General features: G+C 42.8%; 2 protein-coding genes across 2 annotated transcripts; one reads left to right on the top strand and one right to left on the bottom strand.

Moving 5' to 3' along the window:
- Positions 1 to 1,116: 1,116 nt before the first annotated feature.
- Positions 1,117 to 17,686, bottom strand: LOC118780967 (ubiquitin carboxyl-terminal hydrolase 4-like). The gene is made up of 22 exons (XM_036533774.1): positions 17,414 to 17,686; positions 15,903 to 16,030; positions 15,202 to 15,332; positions 13,464 to 13,590; positions 12,910 to 13,055; positions 12,671 to 12,732; positions 11,987 to 12,130; positions 11,751 to 11,862; positions 11,335 to 11,508; positions 11,009 to 11,167; positions 10,398 to 10,622; positions 9,743 to 9,826; positions 9,296 to 9,390; positions 7,982 to 8,164; positions 6,636 to 6,874; positions 5,204 to 5,458; positions 4,946 to 5,016; positions 4,442 to 4,557; positions 3,954 to 4,103; positions 3,268 to 3,371; positions 1,854 to 1,942; positions 1,117 to 1,636 (listed from the first exon to the last, which is right to left on the bottom strand). Exons 1-22 carry the CDS (start codon positions 17,560 to 17,562, stop codon positions 1,511 to 1,513), a joined length of 3,069 nt encoding a protein of 1,022 aa, XP_036389667.1. The 5' UTR covers positions 17,563 to 17,686; the 3' UTR covers positions 1,117 to 1,510.
- Positions 17,687 to 21,438: 3,752 nt separating this feature from the next.
- Positions 21,439 to 23,653, top strand: LOC118781113 (probable protein BRICK1). Its single transcript, XM_036533999.1, has 3 exons — positions 21,439 to 21,601; positions 22,735 to 22,817; positions 22,963 to 23,653. Exons 1-3 carry the CDS (start codon positions 21,484 to 21,486, stop codon positions 22,987 to 22,989), a joined length of 228 nt encoding a protein of 75 aa, XP_036389892.1. The 5' UTR covers positions 21,439 to 21,483; the 3' UTR covers positions 22,990 to 23,653.
- The last annotated feature ends 614 nt before the right edge of the window (positions 23,654 to 24,267 follow it).

The following is a 24,267-nucleotide window of genomic DNA, read 5'->3' as shown; positions in this document are numbered from 1 at the left end:
GGGTGATCGATTTATCTTTATTTTTTTTTCTTTTAAACAGCAGCATTTTCAAGTTTAATAAATTTAGCACCACTCACCAAAATGTCTTATGTCACTTCACCAGTGTGTTTGCAGGCATTGTATTAATAATGGAAAAAAAAAAAAAATCCCCAGAGAAATTTTGACTGCTATGAAGGACAGCAGAAGACAGGCAAAAGCAATCGAGCATGAGAGTCCAACTCAATGAGAGCGAAATAAGTTTCAGCCTTCAAACTACTACCCAGACTTTTGTCATTCCTTAAACCAAAAGCATATTCACCCGACATAAGTTTGTGAACCTCCACCACTCCTGGGAATATCTTTAAAAGACCACGTTTTTTTGTCATTATGTGAGAAAAAACGGTGGTCAGGAATCATGGTTCGTCACCAGATGCTTGACCTGAACTCCCACCTAACAATAATAAAAGTGAAATCTAATAAAAACCTAAATCCTGCTTTTTTATCAACAAGCCTCCTTGCTCAAAGGCAGCTGGTGGGTCTGTGTAGACAGAGCAGCATATTTTGTTGCACTGTGTGCCATCACCAGCCTGGTTTCCCAGACTGAAGGGGTGAGATGGGCTGAACACAGCTGCTGCACACAGGCACTCAGTATTAAGCAAGCAGATGACTTTCTTTCACTGTGTTAAAAAACGGATTCTGCCTTCTGTGCGCTGTCAACTGCTGTGGGGCTAGAGATGGCTTGAATGAGGGTATGGACGCCAGGGCAACCTTTAAAGGCCACGCTAACCTAGGGGACGTCCGAGGGGAGCCGGAGGTGGCGGGGGGGGGGGGCATGGGACACCACCAGTCACGTGACCAGACGCCGCCGTCCACCCTAGATACACAGGCCCACAAGGTCCTCGCTTCATGCGGGCAACATGACATGTAGGCCAGTCTGTGTGTCGCGCACACACCCAGGGTACAAGTAACACTGCAACTCTCTACCTTCCCTTTGTGGTGCAGCAACACCACTTCATGTACGTAAATAAAAACTGAGTGGACAGCTATGACCCCCCCCGCCCCCCCCCCAATCCCTCCAATCCCCCTTTCATGACAAATTGAACAAATTAGCAATCTTGTACAACTTGCAATGCTTTGGTTGAGAGGATGTATGCATTTGGCTTTTTTTAAACAATTATTTTCAAGCTTCCTTAGCCAGTAACAGAAACATGATTTTATCCACACATTTAGGCAACTTCTTAACATTCTGGTGGTCCAATGAGGGATTATTTGGCCCTTTACCCTCCTTCCACAAACCAGTAAATGTCGTTAACTCATCAGCGGGCTGCAGGTTCCAGCTATGGAGTCTTCAGGGTCTCAGATTAATTCTAAGGGTTTCTTTTACCTATTGGAGACAACGTACGTGAAGTAAATAAGAATGAGAAGCCATGGAGAGATATCATGTTGACTGAAGCAGAGACCTAGTAGGTGGGTATGTGCATTATCTTGTTTGGGCTTTCTTTAGTACGCATCCCTGAACTTCTCTGGCCACTCAGTTGGTGTCCATGTGGTCGTCCCCTGTCTCAGAGCCTCCGCCTGAGGAAGCAGTGGAGGGAGGAGTCTTTGTGGGCGTGTCCACATCTCTGCGTTGGTAAAACAGGACGTAGGCTGCTTTTGTCTGAGGAGAGACAGGTAGGGGAGAGAGAGTAAGACTAGAGACCACCTATCCCTTGCACTGCATCACTCTACGGCACCATCATGGCACACTCTCACAACCTCAGTGAATGATGAAAATGATCCAGGGTTCTCTCTTGATAGCAAACTAAACACTTAACATGTTTCAAGAATCTGCACAGAAACAAGATACAACATAGTAAAGGAAACAATATTCTCACCACAATCTGATCCTCTGTGGCGGCAGAGACGCTGCTGTCATCAAAGTAATACCACTTATCATCGACCTCATTCTTGGCAAAGGCTGTGTCTGTAGGAAAAAATTTGAGACTGCATGAGTGCCCCTGCACTCATGCCGGCCTTCATTCTTTCCACAAAATAATTACTTCATGTACTTCCATTATCTTATAAATACTGTTTTGCCTTTTTTTAAAAATGTAAATATGCATGGACACGTTTCCCTTCTCACTACAACCAAAATACTAGAAATCTATCATGTCCAGAAAAACTGGGGGAAAATAATCCTGATAGTGACACCTCTCACATGCGAGTAAACTTAGGCTGCACATGGCAGATAAACGGCCAACCTGCCTATCGACATTTCCAGAGAAAATGAGCTTGCCAAAAAAACAGAGGTGTCTGAATATTAAATATTTCCAATTAATCAACAGCCCTTGGCCAAGGGCATTCTGAGTGATATGTAGATAACGCTTGTGCATGTGTAGGGTTAGTGGGATGGGGTTAGACACAACAGCCTGAGATTAGTCCTGATAAAAATTTCTCTGTGAGGATATGGTGACCATATTTCTGTGCATATAGTTACACAGGTTTAAGAATTTGAAAAATGATATTTGTACTTCACTCCCAACAGTTCTGACATTCCAGTAATACCAAGCCTTTGTCTGAGAGGCGGACAGTCAAGCGGGGTGAGTTAGATTACTGTTTAATATACTAAATGGCAAAGTCGTTGCAGAATTTTAATTACGCACCATTATCATAAATATCAGACATATCAGATTTCTTCTGTGTCTTGCTTAATTAGCTGGACCATTCAAACCATTACCACAGCTACTGAACTACAATTAAGGCTGCTACTTATTCAGGCAGGTCACTGATCCTGTGAATTTAAGCAATGTCTGTGAAATCTTAAAGCCTGAAACTTAGTTTCATTTAAAACTGGCGAGAAAAAAAGTACAAAAATGTATTCATTAATTAAACCTAGCCTCTGTCACTATATCCTATTGGCTCATGTCTTATATAAACAGCCACCAGGGTAGTTTGTTAGTGTCAAAACCTGTTAAGAAATCCTGTATGACAGGGTCTGGTTCAGCCTAGTGTTTTCTCTTGTCTAAGCAAAACATGACTCCTAACTATGCCAAACAACTTGACTTTACCTCACTGAATACATTTAAGTGATTTCCTAGATTTGAAGAGAACAGAAAATTGCACTTTGTCCAATTTTTAAAACATTTACCACAGACAGCCCATTAAGTGTTCCTATCTCCATGGACTGTTACACTGGATGTGCATATTGAATCAAGAATTATTACCGCATGCACTTGCTGAACGTGAACAATTGGTGGCGAGTCTGGGTAATTAGTAACTGAAGGAACAGTCTGAGGCTCATTTACTCACAGTGCCCTCCACCCATTCCACCGTAGTGGTTGGACACGGCAATGAGGTCATAAACGTAAGGTGAAGCCTTTGGGTCGCACACAAACTCCGACATGTTCAAGTCTCTGGGAAGGCAGAAAAAGACCATGAACCACAAAACAGTTTTCATTCCATTTACAGGTGTATACAGTGTCACACGCGTATGCAAACCATTTTTAAATCGGAGTCCCTGAACAAAAATTTCGAATCACACACTTCCTTGTCTTTTGAGTCAATTTTCCTTCTTTTTCCTATGCATAATCACAAGAGCCCCCTAGTGGCAGTTCTTATGTTATTAATACTTGAATGTAATAACCTGAAGTAATTGAAACGCATTAATTCCCTATGGTGATGAATGGGAAACACAAGTAATTTAGTTAGCCAATTAGCCAATGTATCCATTTTTGGAGAATGTTACCTTGGCCTCGTTTTCACTGCTTTAGAAAAGCTGTCTATGTACTATCACACCCCATTTATGGATGGTGACATTCGCAACTTTTTTACATGTTACTCATTTACACAGATAAACATCAACTGGCATAATGCGAATAAAGCACCTTGTTTAGGGGGACAACAGCTCAGACCATGATCTGAACTTGCAAACTTCTGGCCACCAGAGAAGTTCCCTAACACCTGTAGGACAAGGCAGCCCCTAACAGTGTTGTCACCTAATGGGGAAGTCCACCACGGTGTCCAGCTTGTCCCTCCAGCAGCGGTTGTAGGAGAAGCGCTTGAGGTGCACTACCAGGATTCGGGGCAGGGACCAGAGGTCAAATTTCTTTGTGGCCTGCTGGTGCTTCTTACAGGTGGGGCAGTACCTGTGGGGAGGAATCGGACGTTTGACTGTGCTGAAAAAAAATCTTTCCCACAATAGGGGATGCAGGTTTGGCAGGCTGTCCCTACAATGTCCTGAAATACATACACACTCCACACAGAACACCTGACATTACATGAAAATGCACATAAATAAATATATTTAGACATGTTAAAAATTGGACCGGACCTGTATATTTCCTTACGCTTACCCAAATCATATTTTCCCAAATGTATACTAGATGTATTTATATGTACATACATACATGACATTACATATTACACAATGCAAATTTAGAAATCATTTAGAAAATACATGAGCGGTTTGGTGTGTGGTCCTCACCAGGGGTCATGCTCTCCAAGTGTCTCCATGGTGGTGAAGAGTTCGATGCATTCCCTCAGAGCCACTGTGGTCTTCTTCTTCTGCTGTTGTAGCATGCTCTCGTGCTTCTCATATGCCTGGACAAAGAGGGATGGGGGGCGGGGGACAGGAGTGAACATAAACATGTTCACATGCAACACATGTGCTCACAGGGACCAAGGCAAGACTCATGCCACATGTTAGGAACATCTTTGTAACAAGGTTGCTTTACAGTTCTACAACTCACCCAATTCCTGTTCCTTTTCACTATTGTGTAATTTCAATGGCTGCATATTGCTGAATCCAGAATGTAGATGGAGTCAAAGAAGTACAAGCCATACTTTCTGCCCTCCAAAAAATGATTCGAGGTCAACTGAACTCCAATTAAGCCTAATTATAATATGAAAAAAAAAACAGTGCCTGACCTAGGGTCACTGCCTGGGTTAGAATCCATCACCCCAGTCTCTAAGACACACCATTACTGACCTCTGCTTCCTGCTCATCGTAATATAATTTCTTCATGTCCGAGTCCCAGTTGATTGCCACGGTGGAATGTGCTGTGGGCACAGGCAGAGTGTTCTGGTCAGTGATGAGATATTAAATACCCTTGAACAAGGCTGACATCTTATGCACTTCACAATAAAGTAAATTCACTACTCGCATAAGAATTATTTTAAATGCAGAACTTGAACTGGTTGACAATTAAATCAAACCTAAAGTGTCAGCTCAAGGTGAAATACACACCATTGAGTTTGAGAACGTTTCCGTCGCTGGGCAACAGCCCAATGTTGGCTGTTCCGTAAGAGTTCACCATGCTGAAGGAGAATAGTTTTGGCTCTGAACTTGTGGACTTGGCCACACTGCCAGAGGGGCCGTTCTCTAGGTCCTCTCCTTCCTCCTCCTCATCTTCCTCCTCTTCCTCTTCTCCGCCCACGGAGTCATCTGATTGGCTGTACTCAGGCTCCGGGCTAACCTGATGATCCATGGCTTCCTCTTCGTCTGCGGCACACAAACACACATGCTCAAGAATCAGATCAAATAAAATGGCCTACAGAAGCTGACTTAGTACATCCCATCAAGCATTTTCCCCAATTTATTCTCTAAACAGAAATATTCCCCATTCTTAATAATCACAAGCAAGTGCTCTGTGAGTAGACCTGACACGAGAAGTTACTGCAGAATCAATGGAGCCAGGGCTGGCATCAGGGAGTTACAGAATGAGTCACTACCAAGTGCTGCTGCACTGCTGTTGTACCCTTGGGCAAGGTACTTAATGCCGAACTGCCTCAGTAAATACCCAGCTGTATAAATGGATAACATTGTAACTGATGTAAGTTGCTCTGGGTATGAGTGTCTGCTAAATGACAATAATAATAATGTTAACTACTCCCAGACATACTGTACTGTCAACCGGCCTAGTTAATGCACCTAACCTGTAAAGTGATTATACAGTACTGAATAAAACTCAAAAAATCAAAAAATGTTCTGTGAAGACAGCCCTACAATTTCTATGTGTGTCATGCTGCCGTTGTTTGTTCCGATAGGTATCTGTGGATGGATAAATCAGCCCTCTTGCCACTGTGCAAAAAGTTCCTCAACTTCCAATTAAAGTACCACTTAAGTAAAGTCAAAAGTTTGGAAAGACCAATCACCAGACACACTGCACAATTCAAGGTGTTCATTTGAAGTACAATTTTAGCGTGTATGTGCCAAATTTTGACAAGAATTGTCACAAACTCATAGTGTGCTAAATTGGGCCAAAAATGTCATGTACATACTGTGCATTAGGAACAACAGTTTGGCTCGACAAACCGAAAACAGATCCCTACCTAGGATTTAAACCATCAAAGAAATATGTGCAATACTCAAAACATTTTTCCACACTCAAGGAAGTGTGGAAAGGAAGGATGAAACCTTGCTATAACAGTTTCCCTGTGGGCACTCATCTGTGATTGGATCAGCTGTGTCGTGTGGGGAGCGGAGGCCACTCATGCCATCAATCGAGCAGGAGAAGAGAAACGTGCATGACAAAAACTGATCCAGACACAGGAATCAGAAGAGTAAACAGGAGGTGCTTCCATCCCATGATTCCAGTCGATCTCCCAAAGACAGAAGTGAGATTCCTCATCTAATCTATGGAGAGGAAGGCGGCCCCCCCCCCCGGGCTTCATCTTACCTCCACACATCCCGTTGGGGCCGTTGCAGGTCTGCTGCCCCTGCTGGCTGCCGCCGCTGGCCGACCCCGCGCTGCAAGAGGCCGCCTCAGAGGGGCAGCCGCTGCGGCCGTGCAGGTCCGAGTTGCAGCCGGATGCCGTGTTGGCCTCCGCCGCCTGGCTGCTGCTGCCGGCGCTGCTGGAGGCCAGGGCCGAGGTCCTCCCGTCGCCGACGGAGCCCTGCGGTCGCTTCACGTAGCGCCTGCAACACAGCCGTCAGCCACGCTTTCACTCAGCATGCAGCAAACTACAGCCTCAGAAACACTGGCATCACGTTCTTAAAACATTCCAACTGGGAAATTCATATAAAACTTGTTTAAACTAATAAAGGTTCAAGGGCAATATGTGTTGCCGCCCAAAGTCCCATTACGCAATTTTCACCCTTGCAATTTTTCCACCCCCTTATTCTGCATCACATCATCCTCACAGTTGTATATCTTACACATTCCATAATCCCAAAATCACATTCATTCTACTGAACAGACTGACATTTGGTATCTTCTACACGGGTACAGAGTAGTATACAGCTAGCTCCCTTTTGAAGACAATGCAGTCTAATGACATTCACACAAATGCAGCCATTAATTGTCTGATAAGAACTTTTCACGGAATCCCATATAAAAGTACACTCATTTGGTTAGGTTAGGTTAATTCTCAAATGTGTTTTAGTTATTTTTTAACCACTCATTCTGTATGCTTAAGACTGCTGTCCAATGGGTTTATAATACTGGGGAGCACAGAGGCTGGAAAGTGAGAAAGAGGGAGGAAAATGTCAGCAAAGTCGCTCTGAAAAGGCAAGGACTTTTGCCCATGAGGGAATTTATTTAAGTCTGTTGACTTGTCTTTCTTGTTATAGTTTGTTGTTTTACTTGGTGAACCCGTGAGGCTAGGGGGGGCTGAAGATTTGCTTATTTTATCCTTTATACAGCTTAACTGTATCCCTTGCCTTCTGAATAAACATCAGTCAGAAGACTGTCATTTGTGTCTCTTCTGTGTCTTCTCATCCCTGAACCACCAGGCAGTGTGAGTCACAATACTTAAATACACTGTACTGTCTATGCTTATTTAAATATACAAATATTTATTTGTAAATTTATTTGACCACCTGTAAGATTGCATCTATGGGCAAACAGCATTCAATTCACAAGTCCATGTGTCTACCAGGTTATGAGGTGTGCCAGTTAGCGCCACGTTGTAGTTCAGAGTTCAGTGCTCTAACCCCTATTCCACAGGGGAACCCTTCCCCCAAAACTGCTAACAGAATATACTGAAATGTGAATGGAGTTTTTCAGGCCTAAATGACTCGTACCCGATCCTCTCCAGCACTTTCTCATAGAGAACGTCGACGGGGAGGTTTTGCTTGGGGACGGTGATGAGCAGCGGCTGGCCGAAGAGCAGGGCGCCCGTGGAGCCCCCGACGTGCTTTGTGTGCCTCTCCCTGAAGTACACGGGTAGGTGGATCGTTTCCGCTCCTTCGTCGCCCACCTCATACCTGTTCCACAGAAAGGAGCATCAATCAGTGGAGAGCAGGGTAACACCCACGCAAACGCTGCCATCTTCTGTCTGTGGGTGAGATCTGCAACATCATACAAATACAGATGAAAACAATTCTGAACTTAAGATTTCAGCAGAACATCTTTTCAGAGATAACTGAAAAACAGGGTTTATAAGTGCTTAATGAATAGCTCTAGAGGTTATAGATAAGAAATGTAAAAATGAATGGTACAATAGCACTGCTTAATTCCATTTGTGTTATATCATAGTTCTGATATCTTTACTGTTACTCTAAAATGTGGAAAAATCCTTCTAGGAGTAGGTGTGTACAAAGTTTTGACTGGTACTGTATATATTAGAAGGCTTTGGCTCAAGACTGGTATTTTGAGCCAGAGCAGTGGCAAGTGGAGACCTCTGTCACTTTGATCAGGGAGTAACTGTTGGTGACAAAGATGACAGAAAATGCTGAGTCACATGTTATAAAGAACTGCCTGGAAGGTAACGATAGGCTGTAGAAAGAGAAAAAAAAAAAAAAAAAAAGTGAAACGGGACGAAAGCACATATAGCGATAAAATGACACGCCGGTATTAGTCCGAACTGTGAGGCGAAACAGTGCAGACAACTGGGCAGAGGTCTATGAGGGGCAGAAGCGCCCTGTATCCAGGACGGGCAGAAGGAAAATTCAAAAGGGCTGGACACCAGAGCGGGATAGTGCTACACAATCTACTCTAAACACCTGGCAACGTCTGCCCATGTATCTAGTAGTGAAAGGAGCATAGTTTATAGACTTTCAAGCAGCGGAGGAGTGTGAAAAGGTCTGACAATGTGTCCATCAACTAGCTTTCCATGTGAACAGACACACATGCAGCAACACCATGAGATTCTACACACTGCACTCATTCCATTTTCCTAGAATGGCCTGTGTCTGCTTATTCCATCAGAAGGCAGAGTATCCATGCTGTCTTCAATGCATGTGGTGGTATAATACTCTTCCGTGTGAGTGTTGTTGTTTGTGTAACTGTCCACCACCTGTATGGGTTGCACCACATACTGTTTGCAGTTTTATACTTCCTGTTCTTCCAAAACAAAGAATGCCAAGCAACAAGAGACTATGCAAATGCATGCTTACACAAAGATGTCGTCTTTCTCCATTATGTTGTTGAGGCCATCGTCCTTCCTGTAGATTTTATGGAATCGGTGGTTGTAAACATCTGCCACGACCATCTGGAAAGACAGAGCCGAGTTCCTGAATATTCCACATCTAAGCACTCATCTCAGTTGTGGCAGCCCCATCTAACTCTGCATAGGCCTGAATCCCTGTCCTGGAACACAGGTATCATCAACTCCTACTTCCTCTTCATGCATGCCGTTTTGCATGCTATAAATGAATTTCTTCACACCCACTGTCTTCAAAAAGCAGCAAAAGAACATTCAACATGTTGAACAAACTGAGGTGGTAACTGTGTTCTCATCTCATTGATTTAGTTATGTTCTGTTACAGATGGTTCACATTTTTTATATAGCTGCGGTTGCCCTTGAGAGGAGTTTGCCGGAAGAGAAGTGGCGGTGCTCTCACATTCTCCGCGGGGATTCCGGAGTGCTTGGACAATGCACCACACAAGTCCGCCACAGTGCCCAGCTTGGGGACCACCACCCTGTACTGGAACACAGAGAAGGCAATTCAGCTACCGTGCACAGCAGAGGCTGCAGGTAAAGCATAGGGAGAGCATGCTTTTTGACAGGGTACTGCAGTCAGTGTGGTCTGAAAGGAGACTGCGATGAGTGTGACATATAAAAGGAAAAGTAACTGACACTGTCAGTAATAGCATGCAGTCAGGGGTGCACTTATGAGGATTAACACTGATATTAAGCACATTATTCCATACACAGTTACAGAGCAAGTTAAGAACAATTAATTGTACTTGATTAAGTTTACTGACAGAGAGAGTATGTGATCATAATTAACAGTCATCCATTGATAACAGTAAAGAATAATTAAGTATTAGAATAATTATGCATTAGATTAACTAATCAAGTTATCAATCAGTGAACTTATGACACAGACATGCTCATCCAAACTGGGCAGGAACAGTAAATGAGAGGGCTGGAGCTATGTCATGAGTGACGTGACACTATTCCAGTTCTCACTAGAATCATTGCAGCCATCCAGGAAGTGGTTTCCACTGCCATTATCCACTTTCCTTCGCAGTTTCTAGTACAGTAGGTCCTACCTGCATGGGTCTAGACATGGGGTCTGCACGGACCAGGAAGACCTCCATCGTGCGGTCCTTCTTCATAGGCAGAGGCAGCGTGAGGTAGCAGAAAGGGTCAAAGGTCACCGAGATCTTAGAGCACTCTGGGCAGACCAGAGTGGATTTGAAGAGGCCGTGGAAGATGTCTACGATGATGGAGTCGTTGCGCAGGCGGTGGTTCGTCCATGCTTCCTTGGCTACTATCTTTTAAATACAAAAGAGGGGAAAACTAGTTAACCATTTAGCATTTTAGGTGCTTCAGTTGCTTTATAATGAAATGCAGGCAGAAAATCAAAATCAAAACTCCTTATTAAAAAACTTCTGTCTATGTTATATTAAATTCATTGACACTTGTCCCCATATAGTAGTGGTCTCCAACATAAATTGCTCTTTACAGCACAGACAATTAAAATTTGTGAAAAGAGATGTTTGTTAGCAGTTACATTTCAGTGGGCACTTTTAGCCTCACAGCCCATTTGATATTGATGTGTAATCTTCTGAAGACAGAATGCAGGCAGATCAACTGTAACACATCTGGAAAAACTGACGGAGTGCCAGAGGAGACACCCCTGCAGGGGCAGTGCAGGTACCTCGTCAGGCCTGCCCTCAGCATCCCTCAGAGCCAAGTAAGGCTTTTTTTTGACACGGTTGAGGTCCTCATGGAGTCCGTCCAGCAGGAAGGCCAGCAGCTCCTGCGAGTCCTGCTGCTGGTACCCTGAGAACTGCGGGGCGAAGCGACCCACTTGGGTCTGGGAGCAGAGGAGGAGAGGAAGAGGGAGAGGGAGAAAAAAAAAAAAACGAACCATTTCAGTCTTGCATCCATTTTTCGTCCATTTTTTTTGGGGCTTCTTATACGGTGTCCCCTTCGCTACAACCCTGACCCCAATGCTCTGGGTCTCGTGACCGCGCTCCTTACCTTGAAGGTGCGGGGAGCCACATAACTGCTGCGACTGAGCCACATCTGCTTGACCAGATCGGCGTACGCCTCGGCGATCTCGCCCCTCATTCCCAGCGGGTTCTCCCGGTTTATCTCCGCTTCGTACTGGTCATCCAGGAAGTACTCTGTGAGCGGGGAGGCGTGGCTCAAGCACTGGTTGGGGGGGGAGGGGTAACTCAGGTTTAAAATGTATGACAAAGCTGTCACTGCTGCTCAAATCTGACAGAACCGATTTACATAGCATAAAGCATTCCAGCCCAGCTCGCTACATATGGCCAGCTGCAAATTACAGAACTCGAGCGCAGAGTTCGACACTGAACTCCGCTGTCTGCGGTGTTCATCCACAAAAATGGCCTTTGACACAGGCATGCATGTGTGTGTGTGTGTCTGTGTACCTGGAGGGCAGAGTTCATGAAGCACGTGTTGCCAAGGTTACTGAGTCCACATAGGCCTGGCTGGGACTCTCGATACACATATGAGGAGCTGTAGGAGTTGTAGCCTCCCAGCCTGGAAAGTCAAAGAGCTATTTCAGTGAAATCCCTCCAGAGAAATCCTGGAACTCGCAGTATCGTTCACGTTAATCCAGAGAGCATGCATATGAAAGATGACTATGCTTGTGGAGCAGGCTTGCCTGTTGTCAGAGGAGGTGCTGTTGTTTAGGGAGTAGATGGAGTTGCTGCTGCTGTCGCCGTTGGTCACTGTTGATGAGATGTTGGCTGAGGAGTTGGAGGAGAGCTTTGGAGAGGTAGTGAAGTTCCGCGACGTTATGCTGGACCTGAGAGGCACAGCAAGTAATACAGGGCAAAGCTATGTAGCTGAGTTGCGTGAGGTGAGCATAAGAGAAATGCTGCCGGGCAACGAATTACAATGCACCCTTTAAGAACTACATTTCATTTTTGCAAACCAATACGATTTGTTTCAGGGAACTGTGAGCAGGGTAATACATTCTAGCTAAGCTGAAGTCAACAAAAACATTCAAAAATGCAGGCTGCTCCTTCCCTCACATCCTCAGGTCCCAGGGTTCATACGGCAGGGACAGGCGATCACGTCTCTGGAGCATGACCATACTGACTGCCTGCGGCTCTCTAAATCATGCATTTCTGCATACCTTAGGCAAGTGACCATTCCTGTTCATTTCACATTATAGCTCATCCAGCATCATCATTCTGGGTTGGGGTTGAAACAAAAGCCAGGGCCATGTCCGGTATTTCAGGGCCAGGGCCGTCTACCCCTGCTGCACGACACACAAGGGGCAGTGACAGCCCACAGCTTACACTGTGCGGACGGCGAGGCCTTTTGGGCGTGCAGAGCTTACTGTGAATGCGGGGCTTGCCTGGGCCACGTGCCGTCATCGTTCCTCTGTTCGATCACCAGCATCTGCGGGGCCACAACAAAGCACTCAACAGGACGGCTTCCACATGTGGGCTGGCCAGGGCTTGATTCAGACAAGTATGCTCTGCCTGACAAAGGAATCACCTTATGCACCAGCTCTCCCTGTGCAAACCTATTGAGAGGAAGGCCCTGTGGCGTGACAGAGCCACGGCGGTGCCTCACCTGTCCCTGGAAGAGACCGGCGTCCTGCACCGTGCTGTCCGGTTTGCTCAGTTGCTCGTACGTGTTGCTCATGTACTTGTTCCACAGGCGTGTCTCCTTCTCCGGTGGGATGCTGAAGAGTGACCTCATCTCCTTCTCAATTGTGTCTGTGAGCAAGCCACACCAGGCGCTTATCAATAATCTTCGTAAACGACATTTGTTTGAATTTGGTCCATCCAGCTTTCTCTGGACTTGATTTTCAAATACTCGAATACAAATTTTCCACAAAACTTGAAATTAATTTCAAATTGCAGCTACCACAGATTAAAATGATGACTGCAAAGTAAACTACTGACAGCCATGAAGAGCCATAATCTCCATTACTGTGGTTAAAAATAACTGCTAAACACAAAGGAAACAAATAAGCATCCTCTGACTGACACCATATTCCATACCACCAATAAAGGAAAGACCAAGCACCGTGACATTGATGTCACCTTTGCGATCACAATGACTGTCAGTTCAGCAAACAACTCTGTCATGTCCTGACCACTGCACTCTCCCCTGTCTCTCACCTATGGTGTCAGCCTTGCTGAAGTGTTTTGTCACCACATTGTCCATGTTTTTGTGCTCGCAGAGGTTGAGCTCCAGCAGGTAGACCTCCACTTTACAGTGCTTGACAAACATGCCATGCTCCACCACCTGGCAAGGAGAACCGCAACAGGAGAGAGTGAGAAAACCAAAACCTCAGACAAAATGAAAAATCAAACAAATCTGAACAAAAAAGAAATCGAACAAAAAGACTTTTGGCTGTGCATAAATTTCCTTTTACAAGACTATTAGAAAACTGCAATACATTCATTACACTGTACACATGGGTAAAACTACTGAGAGTAATCCTATGTCAAGATGAGTAGTAAAATTTGGTTTTACAGATAAGTAAAATTACATCACACCACATGTATTACAGAACACATGGTTGTGTAACACTTTTTGAATGTCACACCAACACAAGTTTATATTTAAGAACTTCAACAGACCTCAACAGTCAAGAACATACTTCATCCGCCATCAATGCACTGGATTAGTATTTTATATTAAATTAAATTTACCATAGATTCTCTACTTTAAGTCTATAGCTTCCCCTACCACAACCCCACACTGGCTAAAAAGGGTTTCCATATAACTCAGGTCAGTAGATTCATTGTTGTGTGTGTAATGGGCCTTCTTTAGAAGATGGTGAAAGAAACTCTGCCCACCAACATTTCCCATCAGAAACTGAAAGGCCCAGCTGTGATCAACTAACCCCTCATTGTCCTTCAAGCAGCTGAGGTCATTACAACACATTTGATTAGAAGCTCTCACGCCCGCAGTAATTATGTTCTCCCGTTTCATAACGCACCCTATCATACTATTACTGAAACAGATGGGGTTAGGCACCATGTGCAACAGCAGCCCCTCAGGGACAACAAAAACACAGAACCTTTGGGTCCAAAGACTGGTGCCTGTGCCACAACAGTGCTGCATTAGGCCATGAACATAGGCCTGGAGTCATTTGATAACAGGATGCAGAGTCATCCTGGGAACCATGCCTACCCACTCTTGGGTCATTCCTAATCCAGAAAGGGAATCTATCTGCAGGGTAATGGCAAAGCCCTTCAGATGTCATTGGAAGTTTACATTCATGTTCACATTCAGGAAATACGTTGCAGGCTCTTTCTTATGACACCCCCACCTTCCTTCCTTCTCCTACACTGAAAGCGGGTTGTTAGGGTGTCTTTTTAAAGCGGGGCGGCCCAAACCCTAGCTGTCATTCTGACCGAAAATGTCGCTTCCCGTGCGTACTGAGCTGTAATTTTATCTCTTAGTACAAATTAGCCCATTTACAATGATCTGTCCTCAAAGGACACATTAGCTACACACATATGTCTAGCATTTTGTTCAAGGACTTGCTAATTAAATGGGATCATTTCTCAGAAAATGAATATAGTGTGCTCTGTGGCATTTCCTTCAGAAAGAGGTTATATCCACAATACTGACTGAGTGGCAGACACAGGGAATTGCACCTAAATCATGAAAGCTCAGACACCAGGCCGGTGAAACTTAGCACTTGCCTCTGCACAGCACATGTGATAGGACTGACGAACCATTCTTTTAAAGAAAAACTCTTGGAAACACAGTAATTGGGTGTTCTCTAATTAAGTTACTTCATTCTGAAGTATTTACTCATTTCAGGCAGAGAGAAGGGACTGAGATCGAGGCACACGCCATCACCTTTCCTGACATCAAAGTTTAAAGACCGCTTAAGCTTACCTTCCTGACGATGGGGCGTTGGTCCTGCAGACACCCGTACCAAGAGACCAGCTTCTGCCAGGCCTCGGTGGGCACCAAAACATAGTCCAGCTCATCTATAAGGTGCTCTTTCAAGGCCTGGGTCTCCTGGTCTGTGGCAAAATGGAGTAAAGGAAGTCAAACACCATGAAGGAGACATGTCATTCTCATTCAGACATTCATTTAAAACTGTCTTCTAGCCAACAATTTCTGTATGCCATGTATAAGGCAAATCCAAGGTGATGACCCAAAACAGCATGCAGACATGACTTTTAGGGCTGGCATGATATCGATTTTGAATCTTACAAAGAGCTGTACAACAGAGCTTGAGTCTTTGTTCATCTGAATAATCATGAACTGCATCTATGTTCATCCAGCTTATACCTCAATAAGTCAACAATAGCTATATTTCTGGTTTAAATGAGCATTGAATCCAAACAGAAGTGCATGCTATATTGTATACGAATTCTAAACTGAACTAAGTGCTGTACACAGTTGAGTTCCCCCAAACTGCATAACATCAGGGATGAGAATCTGTAACTGTGGAGTGCTAAATCCATTTATATTTATCCTGTTGTTGGTGAGGTTTTGGATTTTGCAAGTAGCTGTCATGCCCTTGAGGCACATTGCTTAACAGTTCAATAAAAACTGAAGACTGATGAAAACTTCTTACAGCATCTTACCTGAGAAAAGTCCTGAGTTGTCAATAGGCCCTGGATAAAGGCTCTGTTCTCCAACATTGTACATATCCCAGCTGTCAAAGCCCACATATTTCTTCCACTGCTTAAACCACCTGCTGTCAATCAAGAACCTGAAAGGCAAGACACCTCCCTGTAGCAGTGTAATATTCCATTTCATTTCATTTAGCACCCAGATTTCAGTTGACACACAGTGGCGCATTTGTGTGTCATGCACTGCTTCAGTTAATTTTACTGATTTGGGACAGAGGCAGCTGGTGTGTTAGATATGATGGCGTAATTGGTGCAATCTATTGCCGAGCTCATCTGGACATATAAAAAACTGAAACACTGCTTCTCGGGCATAAGATAAAAACATTCCAACAAAGTCCAGCTATTTATATTTGACAAAACCATGTACAATGACCAAATATACTGTAATCTAACCTTGTGTCACACTGGCCAATTTAGCATCAGCTACGATGTCCTAATCGTATCAAAATCAAAGGATCTATTCCCTCACATAAGCTTGTTAGCGGGACTTCTTGGTCTCCACAGACCAACATCGGAAGAGTTGGTATGACTGACATATTAGGTCATTTGGATTCGCTTTCGGTTATGTTAGGTTTTGTTTTACTGAACAGATCGACTGTATTTGCTTTGTAATACAACGAAAATATGCTAAGGTAGCTAACGTTAGCTAATTCTACGGCAGGCCAAACACCACCCATGTCAGTTTCAAAAACCCTCTAATCATAAGACGCAGACTGGTAAGCAAGGGGAACAAGTTGTATACTATTAAGACGTGCTGTATTCTTTTTTGCTCACTAAAATTTCCTGTAAGACTGGAGTTGGTTCGGTGGCAGCTTTTTTATCATTCGGCTACCTAGCGAGCCGACAAGTTAGCTAGCAAGGTAAGCTATCTGGCATCAGCCCATTTAGGTCTCTTCTAAGCCTGTGGCAAAGGACTTGGTGTCATCCCCTTTATATGACAGCTCTAGCAAGCTAATTAGCTACCTAATTTTATACAGTCCTTACAGGGGCTCGTGTGAACCGTTTCCAGCTGTAAGCAAAGTCGTTAGCTAGATGTGTACCGGCCCTCTACATCCCCGTACTTTCCTACTTTCCCTCTGCTGTTAGCTAGTTATCTAGCCACCTAACGTAAGCTGTGCCTAGTTCAACTGCAGCCGGAAGAAGAAGCTATCTAGCTACGCCTGTTCACAAAGGACCTGTGAAAGGAACTAACATTACCCAAATCATAGTCTGAGCTAACATAACGTATGTTATTAGGCAACCATTAGTTATCTCGCTACACTCTGTATTAAACTATAAAGTTAATACTTAGCTAGCTTAGTTAGCCAGACTGCCTAGTTTGCTGGCTAGCTAGCCGGCAATCTAAACCCCGCTGTTTACTGCCTCGTACCACCCGGTTTCCCTTCCAATAAATTCGCCAGGCCTATATCCCATGTTGCAGGCTGCGAGCCAAGTATCTGTAGCTATACAGTTAGCCCTCTCACCATTCATCTCCCTTGCGGAGCGTTGTCTTCATAAGCACTCCGATGCTCTGTTTTTGGCTGTCCGTTGAAGGTATGGAGACCTGAGCAGACACGGGCTCCGGGTCCGGCTCTGCCCCGGTACCCGATTCGGGTCCGTCTCCGTCAGACATCGTGATGTGTCTGAGCTCAGTGCAGCGAGAGCGCGTATAAAACGAGGATATGAGTCACGGGAACCAGCACGGCAATACCCACTTGCTAACAGTAAACAGTTCGAAAAGCTCTTCGCGCCCCACGGTGGTCAGCCAGCTGGCATTAACGTGGGAGTACGCTCCGGGTGCTTAAAGACCGTCTCCGACAGCAATTGCGGGGCCCTTGTGAGGGTTTTTTTTTTTAACTTCACCTGAATGGTTAATTATGCCCGGACGTTTTATGCGCTCGCTGATGGTGCAGAGAGGACTCTGCGGGATCCCCTCGGGTTGGAAATCTCTCGGGTCCCTTTGGATCCAACTCCGAGAAAACGGCAAGGTTGCGAGTAAGGTTAATCGGAGAAAGAACTTGTTCATGTATGGAAACGTAATTTTCCTAGAAGCAGAACCAAAGACACAGTAAAATAATTTAAAACGTCCTGGAAATAAAGTAGAAACAAAAAATATATAGCCTACATCAAAATTAAAAATAAATATTAAAATTAAATCTGATTGTCACAAACTATTGCCTGTTTTGCGCAGTTCCAATGAATTTTTAGAATTAAATTGAACAATTGAACAAAGCCCTTCAGTGGCATGCAGCCAGTTTCAGTGGGAATTGCTGAGTAATTCTGACAGACAAACACCTGTTTAGCTGCGTTTAACTAACAGAACAACAGCCTCTGTCGAAAAGCCCTTCGAGTTTTCTAGCAAGTCGTTGCTTGCAAAACACCTTCCTACAGCAACGTGCCTGCACTGATTTATAATTACGGTACAACCTCACAGGTACAGGCTAGTGTTTTTGAAATCTGCTTTATATGAATGTATGTCTTTAAGTAGCTTCACTATATACAAATGTAAACCACTTGTACCTGCATTAAAATGTAGGTTCAAGACTGATAGATCATCTTGTTTATTTTCTGTTAAAATTTTGAAGTTAATATCAGTCTATGAAGTATGCAAACTAGTCTTCCCTCCACTTCTAGCAAAGCTCTCTGATTTAACCTGCTTATCGTAATAAGTTAGCGGTCATGGTTAGCTCTACCTAACTTGCTTCTGGGGGAAATTCTGTATTTTGCTGTTTCTGTATTTTTTTTTTTCTATTTTTTGCAACTCCTTGGATAATACTTTCAAAAGCAAAGAAGCTAAGAAGCAGCAAAAAATACATTCTTGCGATTTCTGCAAGGGGATAACTACATGAATACTGTAATGTACTGATGACAGACTTAAACACAAACGATGATTTGTTCCTGCCACAAAACACATTTAATGTAATGCAATTCAGTAAACAGTTATTAATGTTACTACACATTAAAAAACCATCATTTTAAGTGACAGTCTTTTCAGTTGCCAAAAATTAAACTCTGGTAGCCCAGAACATTTTCCGTGGAACATGTACTTGTACTCAGAACATTCTTTACTGCGTAATATTAAATGAAATTTGAACTAGGGAAACTGGGACGTGCAAGTGAATGGAGTGAGGCTGTGCAGGAGTTGAGTCTATAGGACTCTCACCCAGGTTTAAACCTTTAATTGTGTTAAAATATGGACCTTTGGAACAGCACTGTGGTAGTCTGGGACAAAAATGGTAGCCTCATGTATCCAGTGGAGTATCCATTCATCCTCCCACATACAATAAACCCATGAAAAATTTATGTAAGATTATAAGAGATGCCAAAACTTTCCAAAGCTAGATAACAGAGAGTGAAGAGGGACCTGTGAGTACTACCTGGCATGATTCTGCAAAAATGTGCACATGCCCCCACCAGTGGGAGAGTCTCTGTTATTATTCCCTGACCCCAGGAGTCCTCAGGTTTGCTTATCAGCTCCTCCTGCACACTCTCTAGCTCCCACTAGTGGTTGGAGACACCTCACATTAGAGTCAACACTGAAATATAAAACCGAACTGACCATGTAGAAGGCTCAACACAAATAATTATTGTTAATTTATGGTTTATTGTTAGACTAAAAGCTTTTTGTAAGCAGCAACCTATGTGGCTGCTTGTCACAATCAGAGGGATAAACAAGTGACCCTGTAAGGTAGATGAAAAAGTTTTGCGTACATATGATTTTCTGTATTTCAGACACGTTTTAATTTATGATTATTTGTGTTTGTACTACTCCTTGACAACATAAAAATGATCTTGCCATTCAGAAACAGCACAGCCATTTGCCGTTCAGATGGTGGAGTGGCAAAGCCTAATGAGGTCGATGAGGAACTGCAGAACAGTCACTTCAACACAGTTAACACAACGGGAACTGTCCTCTTCCTATTTATAACAAGTATTTTGCTGATAATGTGACATTGAAGCTATGTCAGCAGCTAGAGCTGTAAAAGATAAACGGCAGTGGCTGAAGTTGACCTTCTTTGCCTTTCATGGGAAATTGCAATCAAACATAACAGTACTTTATAGTCTTTCTTTTTTGTCTTTTTTTGTTTTTAGAGATGTGCAAAACATTTTAGCTAAATTACAAATTATAAAGCAGCAGTTAGTGTAAATTGTGGGCTAAATGGGCTGATATTAACAAAAAATATGTACCGTGTGTATAATACTAGATATTTTTGCTGAATTTGGCATTAGAGAATATATAGACTTGCTTATTAGCCATGCATCACAAACTGAGCAAGACACACCCAGCATTCACCTGGTAAGTAAGGTTGGGAAATATACAGCTCAACAGTTATGTCCTCATCACAAGAGGCAACGCCTGTAGTGCAAGACAGGAGAGGAAGGTTATGTTACCCTTGATCTGTCCTAGACTGAGAGAATACATCCTCCGTAGGCCAAACACTTCCAGGAAATGCCAGGATACTGAGCTCACCCTGACCACATAAACACATGAATGGGATTCAGAGTGATAACATACACAGAAACTATTTATGATTAAGTTGAAGAACATATGAATTTTGCTCCACTGCTGTATCTAAAAGTGAGAGTATAAAATCTAATTCAGTTTACAGTAGGCATACAGGTCACTTCAGTCTGCTTTTGCTATATCCGGTATATTGTGGTTCTTTTTATTATAGTGACTTAATCAAGAGCCGTAGAATTGAATTGTGCTGTAGAATTGAGTACAGTTGGCTAAATTCTCTGCATCAGTGTTTGAACTGTTTCCAGAGTATGATTTTAATCACACCGTGTTGTAATCACACACTTGTAAACAGTCATCAAGAAAGTTTAAGGCTACGTGAAATTAAATTATTTTACTGTGTGCATGCACAAAGGCAAGGCTGATGGATTTGTTCACAATCAAATGATGAGGCAACGTGTAAAAGTAATTGAAATTATGTCTTAATTTGGCTGTGGGGATAGCTATCCAAATCATATGTAACTAACTGAAGTGTGACATCATAGAAATCCATTCTCAAGAGTACAATTAATAATTGTCCCATTATAAAAGCCGGATACACTGAAAATTGGTCAATATATACTGTATATTATGTTGTCCAATTTTCAGTGTAAAATATTAATGACAAAAGTGTCAATTTTCAGTTTAAATATTTTGATAAAATATATTTTTATTACATATAAAATCCCTTAAATTTTAACCTACACAGAAACATTACACATTAAACATTAACATTAAAATTTAAGCACCCAAAAAAACAGTCAGCAACCACAGCCTAACAATAGAAACGGGAAGGAATTTAAACAAATCGTGGTTCCCCAGAGAACAACATCTATTTACATATAGTGATCGTTGATTATTTTTTCATTCTAAATCCATTGCTTCGGCAGCACTGTATTTTATGGTCAGGCCAATAAGGCACATTTGCGCTGAAATCCAAGTACAAGTACGCTTGATGGCTAACGTTAGTACTAGTTAGTACTATAACACTTTACTGCAGCGAGACGGCGCTGTACTGCAGCATTCTTGCCACTGCGGGGAAGCGGCTGAAAGAAAATGGCTGGCCAGGAAGATCCAGTACAGAGAGAGATTCACCAGGACTGGGCGAATCGGGAATACATCGAAGTTATCACGAGCAGTATCAAGAAGATAGCTGATTTTCTTAATTCTTTCGGTAAGGACCGCAAATTAAAGCATATTAGGGGATAAGTTCTGTACTTTTGTATGTCGTTCCAAAATGCTCAAAACCACTCCTTGCCAGCCAGCCAGCTAGCTAGCTAGTGCTGTATACCGATTATTTACACAGTAGGCCTATGCGAGAACGTATAGGAGGAGGAAGTATGTATTTCTGATATTTATAGTGATACTGATATAGTATTTTATAGCTGCCATAAAGATGAAAGAAGTCATATTCTCATATTCTAAGTATATTAGATAACTGGTAGCTGCTTATCGCGCAAGCTATTGTTGTTCTAATGCGATTGTGTCTAAGCTATAACTGCTGTCTCCGCCAGATGGCGTACGTGGACAGTGTGTGTATACCATATCGGTGTGAGGAACTGCGCCATTTGTCTGGTGGCAACGATCTAAAACAGAAATACTTTAAGGGACCAGGTTTCTGAATGTGCATATCATACGCTAGTGCAAGCACATTTGTAAAATCAGGTCTGCCATTCAAAGTTGAGTATATTTCTTTAACAAAAATGCATTTAGGGAAGGGAACATACACGCCTAGGTTATTATAGATAGCTAGCTGACATTAACTGAGAATGGATGGCGTAAAGTGTGCAGATAAGCCATAAATAGTCTCAACTTCTTTTTGATCGGATTTGGCAGGGAGTTATCTGGGTGGCTGCTAGCGAGTTATTTTTGAGCTTAATCACATTGTTCTGGAACATTTTTCACTGTGGTTCACGATACGGTTCTAAATGAATACCCATGCTTTTAGATGATGTTGTTACTAACAAGTATACTAGCGAGCTTTAATTTATACCCGGTCAGCATCAGGTGCTCAGCAAGTAATTTGTGTTGGCAGCTAGCTAGCAGGCAGAGGGAAACAGTCACTGCCTCTGGGCGTTTTTAATTTAGCAGTTTTTTAAATGCAGCCCCTGGAAGCCTAGTTAGTTGTTGTAACACAGGAGTTGACACTGTTCCCCAAGTGTCTGTATTGACGTTTCAGCATTCCGAGGACACCCTGAGGACGTTTCGCGGGTTGATTCCAAAAACATTACAAATGACGATCTGAACCGTTTTCTTTGCACACCTGTAGACTGGTAAAGAGCTGTACCGTTCTTTATTCCTCCTTAGATATGTCGTGCAGGTCCCGATTGGCAACTTTGAATGAAAAGCTGACGGCATTGGAGAGGAGAATTGAGTATATTGAAGCAAGGGTAAGAGTTATCGCCTTTCTATTACAAGCTAATATGTTAAGTGTCCAGGACTGCATTATTGCCTTTAAATTGCGCACTTTCTGTTGCCTTTACAATTCTCACATGAATTGATAACCAAAATCCATTTTCCTCTGTCAATCTGTAGGTGACGAAAGGGGAGACATTGACTTAGAGCTGAACTGTGGACTGAGGACAACAACTCTGCAAATGAGTGGCCACCAGACATATATTTTTTCTTTTGATTTTATTTAATTATTTTAAATGAAATGTATATTTTAGATCTGCAATTGTTTGTATGGGACCACTGTGGAGTCCTAAATGACTGTTCATTCAATATTTTTAAGCCCAATGGTGTCTGTTGCAGAACACTCGGACCACTGTTTTCTATAATGGGTTCTGTCTGCTTGTGTCTCTGCTTTCGTGACTCATACTTCCATCTGCACAAAAAGTAAATGTTAATCTGATCTACTCTGAAACAGGTTGATGGTCTAAAACTAAGGTCTAAAAGCAGCTGAAGCACATGGTATTGAGAGAGGTTATGCATAGCTGAACACTACCAGTGGAGTGAGATGAGAGACACTTCATTTATGCCACAAAGATGCGCATGTTAATGTGTGCTATTGGATGTGTGTTATTTACCCTTCTTGCCCTGCTTTTCTGCATGAAAGTGAATACATTAAGAAATGCTGGCCCTTTTCCTTGTAAAATATGCCAATGGGAAACACTGGAGGCATGTGTTGTGGAGAATCCTGAATGATAAATTCCAATGCAGACAGAGGAGGGAATGTCCCAAAGTGCCAACTTTACAGTTAGTCTGTGTCTCTGTATTTTCTCTTGTCTTGTTTTTGATCCTTGTACAAGTGAAGTATGTGTGTTTTTCATTTGTGCTAAAAAGACAATAAAGGAAAAATAAGAATGATTATTGCATGTTTCATGTTCATTGATCTGACAAGCTCCATCAAACTTGGAGAAGGAGTATCTTAACTTGCATATTAAAATGTGTGATATTGGATTATTTACAATTGTGTTAAATGATGAAGTACATTTATGCCTATTAAATTAAAACTTAATCTCTGCATGTGTCAATTCAAAAATTGAGTGGTTTTAAGCTTACTTTTTTTTTTTTTAAATTTGAGTTATATTTATTCTGTATAATTGGTTGCATTCTGTTAGCGTGTACAGTTCAATCAATTCATCTTATCATCTGAGACTCCTGAATTTTATCAGCATGCAGTGTTGTGTTAGGTTTTTTATTTTAATGTCATTGCCAATGTTGTTGCCAATATATAAAAGGTCACACAAATTGTGTTTGCATCTAGTGCACTGGAATTACCTATCATTCACTGATTACAATCATATGTGCCATAACACAGCTCAAATAGATTTTGGCCAAGGTCTTCCTCACTGCAGAGGGATGAACAAAAATCCACAGGACAGCAGGATCAAAATG

Source organism: Megalops cyprinoides, chromosome 7, assembly GCF_013368585.1.
Source record: "Megalops cyprinoides isolate fMegCyp1 chromosome 7, fMegCyp1.pri, whole genome shotgun sequence".
Taxonomy (NCBI): domain Eukaryota; kingdom Metazoa; phylum Chordata; class Actinopteri; order Elopiformes; family Megalopidae; genus Megalops; species Megalops cyprinoides.
Note: the sequence above shows the minus strand (reverse complement) of the source record. Positions and strands in the feature narration are given on the sequence as shown.